This window comes from Schistocerca nitens, chromosome 11 (genome assembly GCF_023898315.1).
Source record: "Schistocerca nitens isolate TAMUIC-IGC-003100 chromosome 11, iqSchNite1.1, whole genome shotgun sequence".
Lineage (NCBI taxonomy): Eukaryota > Metazoa > Arthropoda > Insecta > Orthoptera > Acrididae > Schistocerca > Schistocerca nitens.
The window spans coordinates 55,830,181-55,852,573 of record NC_064624.1 but is presented as its reverse complement, the minus strand read 5'-3'; the positions used below and the strand labels follow the sequence as shown (position 1 = coordinate 55,852,573).

The 22,393-nt window shown below is 45.3% G+C and overlaps 2 protein-coding genes across 4 annotated transcripts in view; one reads left to right on the top strand and one right to left on the bottom strand.

Annotated features, from left to right (window-relative positions):
* Positions 1–22,393, bottom strand: part of LOC126212834 (uncharacterized) — a 442,779-nt gene that overhangs the window by 396,168 nt on the left and 24,218 nt on the right. The window lies entirely within an intron of this gene.
* Positions 1–22,393, top strand: part of LOC126212833 (poly [ADP-ribose] polymerase tankyrase-2-like) — a 67,894-nt gene that overhangs the window by 39,673 nt on the left and 5,828 nt on the right. The window contains exon 2 of the mRNA XM_049940248.1: positions 21,677–22,244. Coding sequence (XP_049796205.1) covers positions 21,688–22,244 — 557 coding nt within the window. The 5' untranslated portion in view covers positions 21,677–21,687. The remainder of the gene's footprint in view (positions 1–21,676; positions 22,245–22,393) is intronic.

Below are 22,393 nucleotides of genomic sequence, written 5' to 3'. Positions count from 1 at the left end.
TTTGGGGAGCAAAGTAACTGATAATGGTCGAAGTAGAGAGGATGTAAAATGTAGACTGGCAATGGCAAGGAAAGCGTTTCTGAAGAAGAGAAAGTTGTTAACATCGAGTATAGATTTAAGTGTCAGAAAGTCGTTTCTGAAAGTATTTGTATGGAGTGTAGCCATGCATGGAAGTGAAACGTGGACTATAAATAGTTTAGACAAGAAGAGAAAGGAAGCTTTCGAAATGTGGTGCTACAGAAGAATGCTGAAGATTAGATGGGTAGATCACATAACTAATGATGAGGTATGAATAGAATTGGGGAGAAGAGGCGTTTGTGGCACAACTTGACAAGAAGAAGGGACCGCTTGGTAGGACATGTTCTGAGGCATCAAGGGATCACCAATTTAGTACTGAAGGGCAGCGTGGAGAGTAAAAATCGTAGAGGGAGACCAAGAGATGAATACACTAAGCAGATTGAGAAGGATGTAGGTTGCAGTAGGTACTGGGAGATGAAGAAGCTTGTACAGGATAGGGTAGCATGGAGAGCTGCATCAAACCAGTCTCAGGACTGAAGACCACAACAGCAACAATAAAAATTTGGTTGCACCTACGGGAACCGTGTATCCACTGCGACAAGGCCGTTGCCTCCAGTACTAGCCATAGGGGGCCAAACATTCTGAAGATGGCTTTAACATAAGCCGAAAGGGGTAAATAAACAAATGCAATTCGGATATCGACTGTTGTTTGTAACCTAAACATTACGAATCTTGAATTTTCCTGGCAGATTAAAAATGTGTGCCGGACAGAGACTCGAACTCTGGACCTTTGTCTTTCGCGGGCAAGTGCTCTACCATCTGAGATACCCAAGCACGACTCACGCCCCGTCCTCGCAGCTTTAATTCCCCAAGGAAGTGTTGCAGGCCCTCTATTGTTCCTTATCTATATTAAGGACGTAGGAGACAACCTCAGTAGCCGTCTTAGATTGTTTGCAGATGATGCTGTCATTTACCGTCTCGTAAAGTCATCACATGACCAAACCGAATTGCAAAATGATTTAGATATCTCTATGGTGCGAAAAGTGTCAGTTGACCCTAAATAAATAAAATATGTGATGTTATTCACACGAGTACTAAAAGAAATCAGCTAAATTTCGATTACGCTCTAACTCACACAAATCTGAAGGCTGTAAATTAAACTAAATACTTGGCGATTACAATTACATATACCATAAATAGGAACGATCACGTAGATAATGATGTGGGTAGAGCTAAACAAAGACTGCGATTCATTGGCAGAATGCTTAGAAGGTGAAACAGTACTACTAAAGAGACTGCTTACACCACGCTTTTCCGCCCTATTCCGGAGTATTGCTGTGATGTGTGAGATCCGCATCAGGTAGGACTGACGGATGACATCGAAAAGGTACAAAGAAGGGCAGCTCGTTTTGTATTATCGCGAAAGAGGGGGACACAGTGCCACAGACATGATACCTGAATTGGAGTGGCAATCATTAAAACAAAGGCATTTTTGATGTTAAAAAATATATCGGCTCAACCACTTGTTTATAGTGTAAAACACTAAGATTTACGCGTTTCGGAAGTCAAGCTTCCATCATCAGAATAATAAAAAGTAAAAGAACCTGTTAAAACTCGCTAAAATGGAACATGCACCAGGCACAATAAAATTGATAATAAAATTAAAACATCGTGGCTACTACCCTTGTTGCAGCCGTGTAATCCGCTAACTGGTGATACAAATAACTTTTTCAAACATTTCACTGGTTTCTTTTAGTAACTACATTTTTAGCAATTGTTAGGATACCATCATGTCATGAGGTCCTTGGAACATGTATACACTATCTGTTTGTATAGACATCTCTGTGACTTCCTTGTTTACTTGCGCGTGAGCTCACTCGCCTTTCAGTGTCGTGTTTGGCTACGTGGTGTGTGGTTCAACAAAGACGCACGGGCGGTTTACGACGATAGAGGAGAGAGCCATGTGGTTAGATGTTGAACACCATAGGCGACACCATTTTAGAGTTTTTATATTTTGACGACTATGTGGAGATGCACCTTGGAAGACACGGCTGCAGCAAGGGAAGTAGCCACGATGTTTTAATTTTATTATCAATTTTATTGTGCCTGGTGCATGTTCCATTTTAGCGAGTTTTAACAGGTTCTTTTACTTTTTATTATTCTGATGATGGAAGCTTGACTTCCGAAACACGTCAATCTTAGTGTTTTACACTACTGAATAGTAGAGTAATCACGTAGATGTAGATTGCCGTTTTGTTTTCGGCTCAAAGTCATGATCCCAGGTTTCATCGCCTGTTACGCTGTGCGGCAAGAAAAATTTCCACGATCAGCCCCGTAGCGTACAAGCAGTTCCGCACGGATGGTCCTTCTTCGCTGTTTACGGTTTTCTATTAGGTGGCGAGGAACTCAGCGGGCACTCGCCTTCGAGTACGCCAACTGGTGGACGAGTGTGTCAGCACTACAAATATAGACGTCTATTCGTGCAGCGAGGTGTCTGATTGTGATCCGCCGATCACCTCGAATGAGACTGTCCGCACGTTCCAACGGTGCAGAAGCCACACGTGTGTGCTGTCAGCTGGCACGCTGCAGATCAGACGCCTCGCCCAACGGCTCGTCGTGCTTTTGTTCACGACTCCGTAGAGCAGTGGTTCCCAGCCTTTCTTAGATCACTACCCCTGAGTGCAATTAAACATTACCTAGTACCTGCGCCTCCTCTGCCCTCTGTTGACACCCCTACACGCACGTAACCGGATTTTCGATAGTTACTTACAGTAAACTAAATTCCGGTTTTCTCGCCTCAGTGAGCCTTGTTTCTTAATAATTTGTATATTTCTGTTACCAGACACATTTATTTACTACTGTCTCTGTGACAGACATAGTTCCAGTCAAGTAACACTATGGGCGCTTGCAAAGTGTCTATGGCAGGGGTTCCCAACCTGGAAATAATTACCCCACTGAGGTGTGAAACGAAATTTTCTGAGGGGTAAAAACCAAAATATTCGATTTTGTTTCAGTCAAGAAACTAAATTATTTTCAAAAGATCGTTACTGCTATTACAATTCTATAAGACTCTAATACTGGTTATGTAAGTTATCAATAATTACATTTTCTCAATTAGTAGCATTAATGCGGTGAAGGTTACAGCTTCTTCACATAGTCCATCCACTATACACATATATTACGCTTTGTTCCGTACGTCGCTGACGATAAAAATGAGACATATACGTAACAAATCCTAAGGATTTGTCCAAGTAATAGACAGTACCTGCTGTAGTCCAGAAATTCCTTCTTTACTCGATTCGAAACAGATAAATGAAGTAATTGACAGTACGTCACAGCAGTAACTACTTAGTGTCTATTATAGTGCTGTACACAGTATTATTATTATTGTTATTATTATTACACTCCTGCAAATTGAAATAAGAACACCGCGAATTCATTGTCCCAGGAAGGGGAAACTTTATTGACACATTCCTGGGGTCAGATACATCACATGATCACACTGACAGAACCACAGGCACATAGACACAGGCAACAGAGCATGCACAATGTCGGCACTAGTACAGTGTATATCCACCTTTCGCAGCAATGCAGGCTGCTATTCTCCCATGGAGACGATCGTAGAGATGCTGGATGTAGTCCAGTGGAACGGCTTGCCATGCCATTTCCACCTGGCGCCTCAGTTGGACCAGCGTTCGTGCTGGACGTGCAGACCGCGTGAGACGACGCTTCATCCAGTCCCAAACATGCTCAATGGGGGACAGATCCGGAGATCTTGCTGGCCAGGGTAGTTGACTTACACCTTCTAGAGCACGTTGGGTGGCACGGGATACATGCGGACGTGCATTGTCCTGTTGGAACAGCAAGTTCCCTTGCCGGTCTAGGAATGGTAGAACGATGGGTTCGATGACGGTTTGGATGTACCGTGCACTATTCAGTGTCCCCTCGACGATCACCAGTGGTGTACGGCCAGTGTAGGAGATCGCTCCCCACACCATGATGCCGGGTGTTGGCCCTGTGTGCCTCGGTCGTATGCAGTCCTGATTGTGGCGCTCACCTGCACGGCGCCAAACACGCATACGACCATCATTGGCACCAAGGCAGAAGCGACTCTCATCGCTGAAGACGACACGTCTCCATTCGTCCCTCCATTCACGCCTGTCGCGACACCACTGGAGGCGGGCTGCACGATGTTGGGGCGTGAGCGGAAGACGGCCTAACGGTGTGCGGGACCGTAGCCCAGCTTCATGGAGACGGTTGCGAATGGTCCTCGCCGATACCCCAGGAGCAACAGTGTCCCTAATTTGCTGGGAAGTGGCGGTGCGGTCCCCTACGGCACTGCGTAGGATCCTACGGTCTTGGCGTGCATCCGTGCGTCGCTGCGGTCCGGTCCCAGGTCGACGGGCACGTGCACCTTCCGCCGACCACTGGCGACAACATCGATGTACTGTGGAGACCTCACGCCCCACGTGTTGAGCAATTCGGCGGTACGTCCACCCGGCCTCCCGCATGCCCACTATACGCCCTTGCTCAAAGTCCGTCAACTGCACATACGGTTCACGTCCACGCTGTCGCGGCATGCTACCAGTGTTAAAGACTGCGATGGAGCTCCGTATGGCACGGCAAACTGGCTGACACTGACGGCGGCGGTGCACAAATGCTGCGCAGCTAGCGCCATTCGACGGCCAACACCGCGGTTCCTGGTGTGTCCACTGTACCGTGCGTGTGATCATTGCTTGTACAGCCCTCTCGCAGTGTCCGGAGCAAGTATGGTGGGTCTGACACACCGGTGTCAATGTGTTCTTTTTTCCATTTCCAGGAGTGTATTATCATTATTGTTGATATTCTATTAGTGGCTGTGGTCAGAGACAAAGTATTTTATTTAATAAAATTAAAGCCAAATAGCAACATACAGCTATTTTGCTTAACATTTTACATATCCAATTTACATTTTTTGCATATTTATTTATAGATTTCACTCTTTTACAGCACAGTTCTGTGTCATATCGTTCACAGGCTTCGTTACACAGTTCACACACACATGTTGTGGTTGGGTCGTGATAAACTTTGTTTTTGCAAATAAGATGATAAAAGCCGTGAGTAGATAATCTAGTTACGACATGTCACACTTCCAAGTTCGGTGCTGTTCATGAGCGGTTCGTCATTGGTTCGGTGCCATAGAACTCCGGCCATACTTTTTCTCGTTAATGCTCCATGACCTTCACTTGGTTTCTATAAGCCTTGGTGTGTGGCATCATATATCGAAATTTGATGTCTTCAATTAGGAATGTCTCTCTCGCTAGCACGTACGCCTACATCTACATGGATACTCTGCAAATCACATTCAAGTGCTTGGCAGAGGGTTTATCGAACCACCTTCACATTTCTCTATTAATGCAATCTCGTCTAGCGCGCGGAAAGAATGAACACCTATATTTTTCCGTACGAGCTCTGAATTCCCTTATTTTATCGTGGTGATCGTTCCTCTATGTAGGTCGGTGTCTGTTTTGACTTCGCCATCGTCTTGAAGACGCTGACCGCCCGGGTGTTTCTTCAAGTGCAGGAACAGATGGTAGTCACTGGGCGCAAGGTCGGGGCTGTACGGAGGATGATGTAGAGTTTCCCATCGAAAAGATGTGATGAGATCCTTGGTCTGATTCGCCACATGCGGACGGGCATTGCCTTGCAGCAAAACGATGCCCTTGCTCAACTTGCCACGTCGGTTGCTCTGAATTGAACGGAGCAGATTGTGCAGTGTCTTACAGTAAGATGCTGCATTGATTGTCTCATTACGAGGCAGACATTCCACAAGGAATACTCCTTTTCTGTCCCAAAAAACTGTGCACATGATTTTCTGGGCAGAAATTTTTTGCTTAAACTAGACTTTTCTGCCGGACATTGTGGCCGTGCGGTTCTAGGCGCTGCAGTATGGAACCGAGCGACCGCTACGATCGCAGGTTCGAATCCTGCCTCGGGCATGGATGTGTGTGATGTCATTAGGTTAGTTAGGTTTAATTAGTTCTAAGTTCTCAGAAGTTAAGTCGCACAGTGCTCAGAGTAATTTGAACCATTTTTTTCACTTTTCTGGGTGAATGTGACCTCCGTACAGCCCCGATCTTGCGCCCAGTGACTACCATCTGTTCCTGCACTTGAAGAAACACCTGGGCGGTCAGCGTCTTCAAGACGACGACGAAGTCAAAACAGTGGTGGTGCAGTGGTTAACAAGTCAGGCAGCAGACTTATAAGAGGAGGGTACTCAAAAACTGGTACAACGTAATGACAAGATGACAAGTGCCTCAATATTGACGTAAATTATGTAAAAATAAAATTGAGATATCTTAGCACGTCTTTTTTTAATTTCAGAACGGTACTTGCTTCAAAAACGCGCCTCGTATAAGTGAAACTCATTCGCAGTAGCAAATACGAACAACCAGCAGCTGTGTAAGGGAATGACGACAGTGAAAATGTGTGCCTGACCGCGACTAGAACCCGGATTTTCGGCTTTACGAGAGCGGTCGCCCTTAATCTCACAGCCTGTACTCGTACGCACGCAACGTTAAGCCCACGCAGGGGTGGAGATTTTAATTGAAAGTCGTTGCCAGGTCTCGGCTGATAAATACGATATTGCGGTGCCCGCCTTGTAAAGAGGAAAGATGCAAGGGGGACCATCCCACCGTTCTTCTTAACAACACAGGCACTGCAATACTGTAACAGAAAAATGAAGTTAAAATCCCATTCAAATGCTCTATCATTACATGTGTTATACAATTTTATGTTATTAGCATTGATTGAAAGATCAAAAAATATTTTACCATCACAAATCTTATAAATTTAGACAACATTGTCGATGGAGTAAGCGATCTGGTGATATATTTAGGTTAAAATCAACAGTCATCGCAATAGTATTTGTTTATTCACCGGTTTCGGCTTATGTTAATGCCATCTTCAGAATTTTGGCCCCTTATGGCTGGTGCTGACGGCTCTTCGGGTTTCTCGTCGTAACACCATCGTATACTGTGTGATTATACTGTGTACAATCGTGGTACCACGAGAAAACAGAGGATCCGCCAGCACCAGCCATAGCATTCCGTCTTCAGGCCACAAGTGACCCATCGGGACCATCCGACCGCCGTGTCATCCTCACTGAGGATGCGGACAGGAGGGGCGTGTGGTCAGCATACCGCTTCCCCGGTGGTTATGACGGGAGGCCGAGTGCACCCCGAAAACTGGCCAGAGCGCGTGGCGGCCCGGATGGTCACCCATCCAAGTGCCGGCCACGCCCGACAGCGCTTAACTTCGGCGATCTTACGGGAACCGTGAATCAACTGCGACAAGGCCGTTGCCTCCGTAAGTGGCCAAAAATTCTGAAAATGTCTTTAACATAAGCCGAAAGGGGCAAATAAACAAATGCTGTTGGTTCATATTTACTAAGATGGTAACTGTTCTTTCGGACATACCATCGGTGACCAAGCAGCTCGTTAGAATGAAGTTACAATGAAATAAACACCCTTAGCTGCTTGCAGGCGTTGATATGCGTCAACGGGGACAGGTGAAAATGTGTGCCCTGACCGGGACTCGAACCCGGGATCTCCTGCTTACATGACAGACGCTCTATCCATCTGAGTCACCGAGGACACAGAGGATAGCGCGACTGCAGGGATTTTTCTCTAGCACGCCTCCCGCCAAAAACCGCATTCTCAACGTATTGTCCCGCACTACATTCATAGCGTGTTTATTTCATGTCCGAAAGAACAGTTACCACCTTAGTAAATATATAGTTAAGGCTCACCGGCCACTTGACCAGCTTCTTCTTCTGTGCGAATGCACAAACAGTGCCCCAACTCTTACGGAAATCGGCAACGCGCCGCGAGTAATGAGTGTAATGGGCGGGGGCATTACGAATGTAGTGCGGGACAATACGTTGAGAATGTGGATTTCGCGGGAGGCGTGCCACAGATAAATCCCTGCTGTCGCGCTGTCCTCTGTGTCTTCGGTGGCTTAGATGGACAGAGCGTCTGCCATGTAAGCAGGAGATCCCGGGTTCGAGTCCCGGTCGGGGCACACATTTTCATCTGTCCCCGTTGACGTATATCAACGCCTGTAAGCAGCTAAGGGCGTTCATTTCATTGCTATTGGTTCAAATGGCTCTAAGCACTATGGGACTTACATCTGAGGTCATCAGGCCCCTAGAACTTAGAACTACTTACACCTAACCAACCTAAGGACATCACACACATCCATTCCCGAGGCAGGATTCGAACCTGCAACCGACCGTAGCAGCAGCGCGGTTCCGGACTGAAGCGCCTAGAATCGCTCGGTCAAAACGGCCGGCCAAATGCTATTGGGATATCGACTGTTGCTTGTAACATATCTTCTGGTAAACCTTCCGGGATGTAAGGTCGTGGTCCATGAAACTCTTCAGCTCCTAACGTTTCGTCCACAGCTGCGCTGGACATCTTCAGAGGGGTGTTTCTCACCGGAGGAGAAACACCCCTCTGAAGATGTCCAGCGCAACTCTGGACGAAACGTTAGGAGCTGAAGGGTTTCATGGACCACGACCTTAACATCCCGGAAGGTTTACCAGAAGATATGTCATCCGGTCGTGAAAGCTTTCATACTATGTTGCTTGTAACCTAAACATTACCAATCTTGAAACTCCCTGCCAGATTAAAACTGTGTGCCAGACCGAGACTCGAACTCGGGGCATTTGCCTTTCGCAGGCAAGTGCTCTACCATCTGAGCTACCCAAGCACGACCCACGACCCGTCCTTACAGCTTTAATTCCGCCAGTTCCTCGTCTCCTACTCGTGCGTGGGTAGCTCAGATGGTAGAACTCTTGCCTGCGAAAGGCAAAGGTTCCGAGTTCGAGTCTCGGTGCGGCACGCAGTTTTAATCTGCTAGGAAGTTTCATATCAGCAGCGCAAACTCCGCTGCAGAGTGAAAATTTCATTCTGGAAACATCCCCCAGGCTGTGGTTAAGCCATGTCTCCGCAATATCCTTTCTTCCAGGAGTGCTATAGTTCAATTCTTTTAACTTCGCGCATGCCCGCCCAGACGCGGGATATTGCTGCATTGCCAGTTGTACGCGCCAAGAGAAGCAGCGCCATAGTATAGTATAGTTCGCAAACTTAGGTTTAGGGGGGAGCGCGCAGTTTATGAAGTAAAGCCACCACGGCCGCATTAACCCTTTCGCTGCTACAAAGACGTGCTCCCCGCATTCCGCGCTGTGCGCGATTTTGTCACTACTGCACTGCTCGCCTGTGCTGACACATGGTGTTCAGACTGCTTTGACACACTTTATCATTCGATTTCACAAAAACTATTTGGCCCAAAAATTTGATTTTTACACATCTTCTTGACTGATACCTTCCCCCCATAAATGACTTAATTTTGTTTCGATGTTCAACGCAGTTATTATGTAGCATTAGATGTAGTAAACCATTGCACGAAATTTTGAAGAGTTTGCAGAGGTAAAAGTCGATAGCGTATACTTTCCGTATGGTCGATTTTAGTTGCCATTAGAAATTTCAAAAAATTACGTTCAAACGAATAAAATTCATGAAGTAAGACACTTCGATATTGTTTTAAATAAACAAAATATTAAGCACCAATCAAAGTTTGAACTCAGAACCTTTCCCTTAGCAACCCTACACTTTAATCATTAATTTTTTTAATCGTTGTGTTTGGTCGTTGCGGACGTCGCAAGACATCCTGTTCAAGTTCTGTGGTTGAGCCTTCGACTCAGTTTTTTTTATTACAGAGGCCAACCGGCTCTCTGACCGAACACGCTGAGCTACCGTGCTGGCAGTCATTGCGCTAACGCAGCTAGTCATTCAGTACATCTTCCGGAGGACTTTAAAATATCACGCAAAATACCGACAAACACTGCTGGTATGATTATGAATTACTCACGTTTGGTCGAAGTACAATAGGAAATAAACAAGTACCGCTGTTCTTTATTCCGAAAAAGCGGTTCGTGGGAATGGTACAAACACCTTTCCTTGCTATCGCCTGAATTAGGAGGCTTATTGCTTGTCTGGTTTAATTAATTAATAGAATATGAAGCAATTGGTATAAAGAATGTTTTTTTCCAAACTTTCTATAAAAGAAAGTCTGCTATCAAGACATTGCTTTTGTTCAATTACTTTATTTATGACTGAAGGTTTCTAAAACTGAAGACACTCGTCCGTGCTCAGCACTGCAGTCGAGCTCTGGCAACGTCGTTCTCTGTTCATTGGTTGACTGTGTTTTGTGACGTCAGATGCGCAGAACGAACCTTAACTCGGCCGCCGTCATAAATGACGCGCACTTTAGTTCTGCAAGGTACGCAGGAGAGCATCTGTGTAGTTTTGAAGGTGGGAGACGAGGTACTGGCGGAATTAAAGGTAGGGGGACGGGTCGTGAGTTGTGCTTGGGTATCTCAGTTGGTAGAGCACTTGCCGCCGAAAGGCAAAGGACCCGAGTTCGAGTCTCGGTCCGGCACACAGGTTTAATCTGCCAGGAAGTTTCATATCAGCGCACACTCCGCTGCAGAGTGAAAATTTCATTCTGATTACTAATCTTATGTAACTTTATACTATTAAAAGTAATTGAAAAATAAAATAAAACACACAAATTCTAGAACTTCCACTCCCTTACGTGATGGCCTGTGTGTCTATAAAATCAGAATACTGACGTGTTCGTTAACAGTAATTTGACTAAAGTGGACGCCATTGTATCAACCTGCGACGCCAGGTGAATAGTTACATTCGCTGATTACTGCCCCGTTCTCATCGCACAGCAAATGGGAGCTGACAAGTAGGAGCGTTGGAGTCACAGTATACCCTTTGATCCCTCATCAGATTCTGGCTCCAGCTTTCGAGAAAATGCCTTTGTATGCGTTGTAGTTTGCCGCGAAACTAACGCCTAACCGCGAGGTATTTATTAGCGTTAACGAGGTTGATTTTCGTAATGGTTTTCAGTTGTCAGACTAAAAAATACGACCGCGACATATGCGCCTTCGCACGTTGCCCGTAGTGTTCAGAACTGTTATGCTTTCAATGTCTTTATGACTGCTGTGGTCATAGGGAAGGCAATGGTTATCTACAGGTAAAAAGTAGAAATGGAAGCAAAAATTGAAATATTATACTTTGTTTTTATTTTCAGTTACCGTTAGAATATAAAATGATATAAATTCTGTAATGATAAAATCTGTTGACAATAAGATCTCAAACACTTACTTCAGTTGTCGATAATTTCACTGTATCTCACGATGCCACAACAATATTCATGTCACGTACATCCTCAACAACAAAATATGAAGGGAGAGCAGCATTGGACACCAGCTAGACCTCTTAATCACTATGCAACCGTTCAGACGGTCTCATTATGTGCGAAGTTTCGTCCGTGTCCTAGAGCGACCTTCGGCGGGTTCCCCTTGTAAGAGTACAATGATAAAGGTTTGAGTAGGGTTTTAAAAACTGCTCGCAAAGCTGTTTCAGTTGACGACGTATTAACTTTTAGTCTGAGACCAAGCATTCTTGCTAACATATTATTTTCAGGCCTCAGAAATGTTTTTCATTGTGTTGGCCTGGAAAAATGAGTTCTGGCATACTCTCTCTCAATCCTGTCGTGTGGTATAATGTTCTGGGATCGTGGAGCTGAGAAAAGAAAATATTTGCTCTACAGATACCAGTTGTCCAATATTACGGTTACCAGCAACCATTAGTATTTCTATACGTACCTCTGGAAATAACCAGTTATTCCAGCAGTTATTTCCATGGAATTCCGATCAGGAATAACTGCCAAGATGTGAAACATAGAAACCGGCCGCTGTGGCCGAGCGGTTCTGGTCGCTTCAGTCCGGAGCCATTCGGCGGCTACGGTCGCCGGCTCGAATCCGGCCTCGGGCATGGATGTGTGTGATGTCCTTAGGTTAGTTCGGTTTACGTAGTTCTAAGTGTAGGGGACTGATGACCTCAGATGTTAAGTCCCATAGTACCTAGAGCCATTTGAGAAACATAGAAATAGATATCCTTGGTGTCGCAAAGTCGCTTAAATCACTTCATAAAAGCAAGGCTTCCGGTACAGATTGTATACCAATCAGGTTGTTCTCAGAGTATGCTAATACAATAGCTCCATATTTAGCAATTATATACAACCACTCGCTCACAGAAAGATCCGTATCTAAAGACTGGAAAATTGCTCAAGTCACACCAATACCCAAAAAGAGAAGTACGAGTAATCCGTTGAATTACAGGCCCACATTACTAATGTCGATTTGCAGTAGGAGAAAACTATTTATTGACACATAGTCAGCACGGATTCAGAAATTATCGTTCTTGCGGAACACAAATAGCTCTTTATACTCATGAATTAATGAGTGCTATCGAGAGGGGATGTCAAATTAATTCCATATTTTTAGATTTCCAGAAGGCTTTCGACACCGTTCCTCACAAGCGTCTTCTAACCAAACTGCGTGCCTACCGAGTATGGCCTCAGTTGTGCGACTGGATTCGTGATTTCCTGTCAGAGAGGTCAGTTCGCAGTAATAGACGGAAAGTTATCGAGTAAAACAGAAATAATATCCGGCGTTCCCCAAGTAAGTGTTGCAGGCCCTCTGTTGTTCCTGATCTATATTAACGACGTATGAGACAATCTGAGTAGCCGTCTTAGATTGCTTGCAGATGATGCTGTCATTTACCGTCTTGTAAAGTCATCAGAAGACCAAACGAATCGCAACATGATTTATATAAGATATCTGTATGGTCCCCCCATGAACCATGGACCTTGCCGTTGGTGGGGAGGCTTGCGTGCCTCAGCGATACAGATGGCCGTACCGTAGGTGCAACCACAACGGAGGGGTATCTGTTGAGAGGCCAGACAAACGTGTGGTTCCTGAAGAGGGGCAGCAGCCTTTTCAGTAGTTGCAGGGGCAACAGTCTGGATGATTGACTGATCTGGCCTTGTAACATTAACCAAAACGGCCTTGCTGTGCTGGTACTGCGAACGGCTGAAAGCAAGGGGAAACTACAGCCGTAATTTTTCCCGAGGACATGCAGCTCTACTGTATGATTAAATGATGATGGCGTCCTCTCGGGTAAAATATTCCGGAGGTAAAATAGTCCCCCATTCGGATCTCCGGGCGGGGACTACTCAAGAGGACGTCGTTATCAGGAGAAAGAAAACTGGCGTTCTACGGATCGGAGCGTGGAATGTCAGATCACTTCATCGGGCAGGTAGGTTAGAAAATTTGAAAAGGGAAATGGATAGGTTAAAGTTAGATATAGTGGGAATTAGTGAAGTTCGGTGGCAGGAGGAACACGACTTTTGGTCAGGTGAATACAGGGTTATAAATACAAAATCAAATAGGGGTAATGCAGGAGTAGGTTTAATAATGAATAAAAACATAGGAGTGCGGGTTAGCTACTACAAACAGCATAGTGAACGCATTATTGTGGCCAAGATAGACACAAAGCCCATGCCTACTACAGTAGTACAAGTTTATATGCCAACTAGCTCTGCAGATGATGAAGAAATAGATGAAATGTATGACGAGATAAAAGAAATTATTCAGGTAGTGAAGGGAGACGAAAATTTAATAGTCATGGGCGACTGGAATTCGTCAGTAGGAAAAGGGAGAGAAGGAAACATAGTAGGTGAATATGGATTGGGGGGAAGAAATGAAAGAGGAAGCCGCCTTGTAGAATTTTGCACAGAGCATAACTTAATCGTGGCTAACACTTGGTTCAAGAATCATGAAAGGAGGCTGTATACATGGAAGAAGCCAGGAGATACTGACAGGTTTCAGATAGATTATATAATGGTAAGACAGAGATTTAGGAACCAGGTTTTAAATTGTAAGACATTTCCTGGGGCAGATGTGGATTCTGACCACAATCTATTGGTTATGAACTGCAGATTGAAACTGAAGAAACTGCAAAAAGGTGGGAATTTAAGGAGATGGGACCTGGATAAACTGAAAGAACCAGAGGTTGTAGAGAGTTTCAGGGAGAGCATAAGGGGACAATTGACAGGAATGGGGGAAAGAAATACAGTAGAAGAAGAATGGGTAGCTCTGAGGGATGAAGTGGTGAAGGCAGCAGACGATCAAGTAGGTAAAAAGACGAGGGCTAATAGAAATCCTTGGGTAACAGAAGAAATATTGAATTTAATTGATGAAAGGAGAAAATATAAAAATGCAGTAAATGAAGCAGGCAAAAAGGAATACAAACGTCTCAAAAATGAAATCGACAGGAAGTGCAAAATGGCTAAGCAGGGATGGCTAGAGGACAAATGTAAGGATGTAGAGGCTTGTCTCACTAGGGGTAAGATAGATACTGCCTACAGGAAAATTAAAGAGACCTTTGGAGAGAAGAGAACCACTTGTATGAATATCAAGAGCTCAGATGGAAACCCAGTTCTAAGCAAAGAAGGGAAGGCAGAAAGGTGGAAGGAGTATATAGAGGGTCTATACAAGGGAGATGTACTCGAGGACAATATTATGGAAATGGAAGAGGATGTAGATGAAGACGAAATGGGAGATAAGATACTGCGTGAAGAGTTTGACAGAGCACTGAAAGACCTGAGTCGAAACAAGGCCCCCGGAGTAGACAACATTCCATTGGAACTGCTGACGGCCTTGGGAGAGCCAGTCCTGACAAAACTCTACCATCTAGTGAGCACGATGTATGAGACAGGTGAAATACCCTCAGACTTCAAGAAGAATATAATAATTCCAATCCCAAAGAAAGCAGGTGTTGACAGATGTGAAAATTACCGAACTATCAGTTTAATAAGTCACAGCTGCAAAATACTTACGCGAATTCTTTACAGACGAATGGAAAAACTGGTAGAAGCCGACCTCGGGGAAGATCAGTTTGGATTCCGTAGAAATGTTGGAACACGTGAGGCAATACTGACCCTACGACTTATCTTGGAAGAAAGATTAAGAAAAGGCAAACCTACGTTTCTAGCATTTGTAGACTTAGAGAAAGCTTTTGACAATGTTGACTGGAATACTCTCTTTCAAATTCTGAAGGTGGCAGGGGTAAAATACAGGGAGCGAAAGGCTATTTACAATTTGTACAGAAACCAGATGGCAGTTATAAGAGTCGAGGGGCATGAAAGGGAAGCAGTGGTTGGGAAAGGAGTGAGACAGGGTTGTAGCCTCTCCCCGATGTTATTCAATCTGTATATTGAGCAAGCAGTAAAGGAAACAAAAGAAAAGTTCGGAGTAGGTATTAAAATTCATGGAGAAGAAGTAAAAACTTTGAGGTTCGCCGATGACATTGTAATTCTGTCAGAGACAGCAAAGGACTTGGAAGAGCAGTTGAACGGAATGGACAATGTCTTGAAAGGAGGATATAAGATGAACATCAACAAAAGCAAAACGAGGATAATGGAATGCAGCCAAATTAAGTCGGGTGATGCTGAGGGAATTAGATTAGGAAATGAGACACTTAAAGTAGTAAAGGAGTTTTGCTATTTAGGGAGTAAAATAACCGATGATGGTCGAAGTAGAGAGGATATAAAATGCAGACTGGCAATGGCAAGGAAAGCGTTTCTCAAGAAGAGAAATTTGTTAACATCGAGTATAGATTTAGGTGTCAGGAAGTCGTTTCTGAAAGTATTTGTATGGAGTGTAGCCATGTATGGAAGTGAGACATGGACGATAACTAGTTTGGACAAGAAGAGAATAGAAGCTTTCGAAATGTGGTGCTACAGAAGAATGCTGAAGATAAGGTGGGTAGATCACGTAACTAATGAGGAGGTATTGAATAGGATTGGGGAGAAGAGAAGTTTGTGGCACAACTTGACTAAAAGAAGGGATCGGTTGGTAGGACATGTTTTGAGGCATCAAGGGATCACAAATTTAGCATTGGAGGGCAGCGTGGAGGGTAAAAATCGTAGAGGGAGACCAAGAGATCAATACACTAAGCAGATTCAGAAGGATGTAGGTTGCAGTAGGTACTGGGAGATGAAGAAGCTTGCACAGGATAGAGTAGCATGGAGAGCTGCATCAAACCAGTCTCAGGACTGAAGACCACAACAACAACAACATCTGTATGGTGCGAAAAGTGGCAATTGATCCTGAATAAAGATACGTGTGAAGTTATTCACATGAGCACTGAAAGAAATCCACTAAATTTCGATTACGCGATAAGTCACACAAATCTGAATGCTGTAAATTCAACTAAATACTTAGCGATTTCAATTACAAATAACCTTAATTGGAACGATCACATAGATAATAGTGTGGGTAGAGCCAACCGAAGACTGAGATACATTGACAGAACATTTAGAAGGTGGAACAGGTCTACTAAAGCGACAGCTTACATCACGCTTGTCGTCCCTTTTCTGGAGTATTGCTGTGTGGTGTGGGATCCGCGTCAGATGGGACTAACGGATGACATCGAAAAAGTACAAAGAGGGGCAGCTCGTTTTGTATTACGGCGACGTATGGGAGATAGTGCCACAGACATGATACGTGAATTGGAGTGGTAATCATTAAAACAAAGGCGTTTTTCTTTGCGACGGGATCTTCTCATGAAATTTCAATCACCAGTTTGCGAAAAATTCTGTTGGCAGCCACCTACATAGGGAGAAATGATCATCACGATGATATAAGAGAAATCAGGGCTCGCACAGACAAATGTAAGTGCTCGTTTTTCCCGCGCACCGTTCGAGAGTGGAACGGTAGAGAGACAGCTTAGACGTGGTGTATTGAACGCTCTGCCAGGCACTTTATTGTGAATAGCAGAGTAATAACCTAGATGTAGATCTTAACGTCATTGTCATTTATTCATGATCAAACAGAGTTAGACCTATCTAGAAGTACATTCGTCGGTAAATAGACAGCACCCAGTATTAGCAGTTACTCACCAGCTGTTTCCGTGGTACTGCGAAGGTAACGTGGTCAGGGCATTCATTATCCGTGGTAAGACAGAGCGAGACCAGAGGGGAGGTAATGGCGTGTGCTCAAGTTGACATAACAGATGACGTGCGCGGAATTGGCTGTTGTCGAAATGCCGGCCCGTGTGGCCAAGCGGTTCTAGGCGCTTCAGTCTGGAACCGCGTGACCGCTACGGTCGCAGGTTCGAATCCTGCCTCGGGCATGGATGTGTGTGGTGTCCTTAGGTTAGTTAGGTTTAAGTAGTTCTAAGTTCTAGGGGACTGATGACCACAGATGTTAAGTCCCATAGTGCTCAGAGCCATTTGAACCATTTTTTGTTGTCGGAATAACTACCTGGCACTGGTGAAACAGGTTATTTTGCCAAAAGTGAGTACTCAATAACTGGTTATTTAATCCAGTTAAGCTATTTTCTGCCACCGCTAGTTCGCTAAAAAGTTCCAGAATGAGATTTTCACCGTGCAGCGGAGTGTGCGCTGATATGAAACTTCCTGGCAGATTAAAACTGTGTGCCGTTGGAAGGTAAGTTTGGAAGGTAGGAGACGAGATACTGGCAGAAGTAAAGCTGTGAGGATGAGTCGTGAGTCGTGCTTCAGTAGCTCAGTTGGGAGAGCACTTGCCCGCGAAAGGCAAAGGTCCCGAGTTCGAGTCTCGGTCCGGCACACAGTTTTAATCTGCCAGGAAGTTTCGCTAAAAATTTGTTTGCCGATCCCACCCCGCGTGAAGCGAGGCACGCTGCTGTGCGGAAAAGTCGAAAATGAGAATACTCTGTCCACCTCATACACTGAGATGAGGAACGTCATCTGATGCCTCAAAATAAAGTGTCAGATTTCCTTTTTCCCGGCGGAGTGCAACAACTAGACTCAACCAATTGTTGGAAATCCCACACAGAAATACTGAGCTTGTGGATAGTATACCACGACGAATACAGGCAGCCATCAATGCAAGAGGAGGTGCTACTGGGTATTAGAGGTACCGGTGTGTACAGCAATCTGGACGACCACCTCTGAAGGTCTCGCTGTATGATGGTACAACATGCAGTGTGTGGTTTTCATGAGCAATAAAAAGGGTGGAAATGATGTTAATGTTGATCTCTGTTCCAATTTTCTGTACAGGTTTCGGAACTCTCGGAACCGTGGTGATGCAAGACATTTTTTTTTTATGTTTGTATTTGACTAACATTGCAGGATCACAGGTTAGTGCAAGGCCGAGATAACCCATTGAAAATGTAAAATGCTGTAACCTCAATAAGCGGTGTGACCGCCAGAATGTTGGATGTGAGCATGCATATTTTTCATGCATTGTGTTGCACAGGTGCTGGATAGAACTGTGTGCCTGTTGCACTTGATCAGTCAGTACATGTATGGGCAATGTTCTTTGTGGATGATGCTGGTGCCGTCGTCTGATCGTGTCCCATATGTGTTCAGTTGGAGAGAGATCTGGTGATGTAGCAGGCCAAGTCAATATGCCGATTCTGCGAGACTGTTGGCTTACAACAGCGGTATGTGAGTCAGCGTTGTCCTGTTGGAGTGCTACTCGTGAATGGCAGCACAATAGGTCCAATTACCAGAGTGAGGTATAGTTTTGCAGTCAGGGTGCGTGAGACAACCACAAGAGTGATCCTACTGTCACACAAAATGGCACTCCAGGCTATAACTCAGGTGTAGGTCCAGTGTGTGCCTAGCATAAAGACAGGTTGATAGCAGGGCCTCAAGTGTCCTCCTTCTGACCAGCACACAGCCAAGGCAGAACCAGCTTTCATCAGAAAGCACAACTGACCTCCACCCATCTCTACAATGAGCTCTCACTGACACCATTGAAGCCGGAAATGGCGACGGTTTGGTGTCAGCAGAATGCACGCTACAGTGCGTCTAGCTGAGAGCTGTCCTCGAAGTAGCCGATTTGTAACGGTTGGTTGTGTCACTGTGGTGCCAACAACTTCAACTGTTGCTCCAGATGCGCTAGAGCCATTTGCTGAACACGATGGTCTCCCCTTCGGTAGTGTCATGTGGCCATCCAGAGCCCAATCTTTTTTTGGCCACACATTCTCATGACCACTGCTGCCAGAGTGGCTACATTCCTGCCATGTCTTTCTGTAGTATCGCAGAAGGAACGTCCAGCTTTTCGTAGCCCTATTACACGATCTCGTTCAACCTCAGTGAGGTGTTCATAATGGCGTCATTGTCGCCTTAAAGTCATTCTCACACCAGCTCACCATTTCCAGTCTAAAATGTAACTAACCGTCACGACCGTTACAACGTGTATTTAAAGCAAACCTGATTTGCATCGCCAACAGCCTTGTCGCAGTGGCTACACCAGTTCCAGTCAGATCACCGGAGTTAAGCGCCGTCGGGCTGGGCTAGCACTTGGATCGGTGACCATCTGGTCTGCCGCACACTGTAGGCAAGTGGGGTGCACTCAGCCCTTGAGAGGCAGACTGAGGCGATACTTGATTGAGGTGTAGCAGCTCCGGTCTCGTAAACTGACATACGGCCGGGAGAGCGGTGTGCTGACCACGTGCCCCTCCATATCCCCATCCTGTGATGTGTGTGGGCTGAGGATGACACGGCGCCCGGTCGGTACCGTTTGGCCTCCCAAGGCCTGTTCAGACGGAGTCTGAGTGATTTGCATCCTCATAGTTGCGCTACTAGCGCCACTCTTATGTGGCTGGTGAGATGTGTGTATTTAGACACCGTGTAGGGACACGGCTAACAATTTTCGTTATGTCACACAACTCCATCCTGGTAATGCAATTTCTTCCCGGCAGTTTGTATTTGTATATAAGGATAAAAATTGCCACTGTGAAACAAGCTACTGCTGCTTCTACAGTGCTACCCACCTGCTGTTTTTACCTAACACTTCAACCAAAGCAATTATGTTAACTTTCCACAGAATACAATTACCTGCCCATACGCTGGAGAAGTAAAGATCTCCAGTACAGATCAAGGTCACGTGACACTTGCGACGCTGAGTCCATATACGCAGATAAACTGCAGTAGTAATCACTAACATCATACTCTTACCTCTGTTTTGTATATTTGGACGATGTCTGTCTCAAGTCTACTAACTACCTGCAACATATTTTATGCAGCTGTTACCAAACTACATCTTGTCACCCCAAAAAAGTCATTAATCTAAATGGTCTTCATCACATGTCCACTTAGAAATAGAGAAAGATTACTACAGAGTGTCCCAGAAGAACACTTTTCTTGTGCAGTATAACACGCCACTCTCATCTCTAGATAGTGGTGTATGGTATGCATAGGACTTACTTTTACATCTAATATTGTAGTTAGTTGTAAAATGACCCTTAATGTTTATGATATACTGAGGTCATTCCACTTTGCTCATACCATCGGTGAGACCTCTTATGACCTTTGACATCTTTAAGACTATATGTGACAGCTCTATAATTAGCAAGGAAACACAGTGGAAGGGTATGGTAAAGAAGTGCTACACACGAGGAAAGACCAAATGTAAATGATGAATTTATAACTGTAGAATTGTTTTTTGACGGACTTGATGCGCTCCACTGTGTTTGGGGAAAGTGTTGATGGCAGCTGGTCACACATTGCACTCTGATTGCCATTGCCTCCAGCAGAAATCTCCAGGATGCCTCCCTGACAAGCCCAATGGGAAATCCTCTTATTGGAATTCAATTTGTGTCATTTGTATTGACACTGTACACAGTTTGTTTAAAGATTCTGGTATCCGGTTTTTAAACATTGGAGTCGGTGGTTATATGCTAATTGACAGCAGTCATTGATGACCGCCAAGAACAGTGAGTCATGCCAGTAAAATATAGGAAGACCAGTTACTTAGTAGTGTATCGACCCCCCCCCCCCAAGAGTCTATGCTGGTATTGTGTCTGTATGAAGTGGGAGTGAGTGTTGGGCAAGCAAAAGGTTGTGGTGCTGCAATGGAGAAGTAACTCAGTAAGTAATACCCTGTTGTCAGTATCATCTCAAAAGCTGTGATAATCTGAGTTTACTTCTGGAACGGTTGCATCGTCTTAGTACAATGGATGGCATGTTCACTATGATTCATTCAACATTTCGTGTACAAATGGTTGGTCGTCGTCATTTTTGAATATGTTGAGGAGTAATTTGTCTGACTGTAGCAGTTTCCCAGAGCTAATGTTTCTCAGTTAGCCCCTCCCTCCCACACTTTGGTAGCATATGACCAGTAAGCTTCGTGAATCAGCTCCTGCGTGGCAACATATGGGAGTAGCAATTAACAACAGATTCCAGTCGCAAAATATCGTTGTTTTCCTAAATGTCAAGAGAGAGAGTAGAAGTCGCTTAGTAAAACACTTGTCTCTTGTTAGTATTGTCCTACGTCAACATTTTGAAAGACTTAATGTTCAAGTAACACTGGAATGTGTATAGAAGTTAAAGAAATGAGGTATCTGACACTTCTATGGTGATGCAGTATATAATCAGGATGTCACTGGTCAGGTGCATAATGAGGATATTGAAATAATTGAACCTTATTATGGCTCTAAGCGCTATGGGGTCATCAGTCCCCTAGACTTAGAACTACTTAAACCTAACTAACCTAAGGACATCACACACATCCATGCCCGAGGCAGGATTCGAACCTGCCACCGTAGCAGTCGCACAGTTCCGGACTGAAGTGCCTAGAACCGCTTGGCGACTCCGGCCGGCTTTTAAAATCTGTTTCTTGACAAAGCTTTTCCTCTGCCTTGTAAAAGTGCTGAGGGTGCTGTGAAAGGGCAAAGGCGTGCTCAGTGGTGCCGTGTTTCAGAATCATCCTCAATGGAAACCAAGGCTGAAGAGACCGTAACCGAGGACCTGGCTGCAGTGCTGGACGCCTCGGAGGGCGCCACCGTGGTGCTGGTGGCGGGGGAGATGCGGCTGGTGGCGCACCGGGCGGTCCTGGCAGCCAGGAGCCCCGTGTTCGGCGCCATGTTTCGCCACGACACGCTGGAGGCCAGCAGTGGCGTGGTCACCATCAGCGACGTGGAGGGTCCAGTCCTGCGCCTGGTGGTGGGCTACTGCTACACGCTCAAGTCTCCACAGCCATCCAGCACGAGCCTTCAGCTCCTGGAGGCTGCAGACAAGTACGGCTTGCTGGAGCTGAAGGCTGACTGCGAGAAGCAGCTGGCTGCTCGGCTGACTGTGGAGAACGCAGCGGACACAGCTGTGTTCGCTGTAAGACACCCTTGTCCTACCCTCAAGTCGGCTGCCATCAGCTTCATATGGTCTAACCCCCAGGTGTTCGCCACGCAGGGCTGGACTGATGCGGAACGCGAGCAGCCTGAAGAAACAGGTGAAGTGAATCGGCTACTCGATGAGCAACGTGAAGAAATCAGGTAAGGACAAGACAAGGCACTCCTCTGTGTTTCCCGATGGTGTGTGTGTGTGTGTGTGTGTGTGTGTGTGTGTGTGTGTGTGTGTGTGTGTGTGTGTGTGTGTGTGTGTGTGTGTCTATTAGCCGAATGGTCTAAGGCACTGCAGTCAT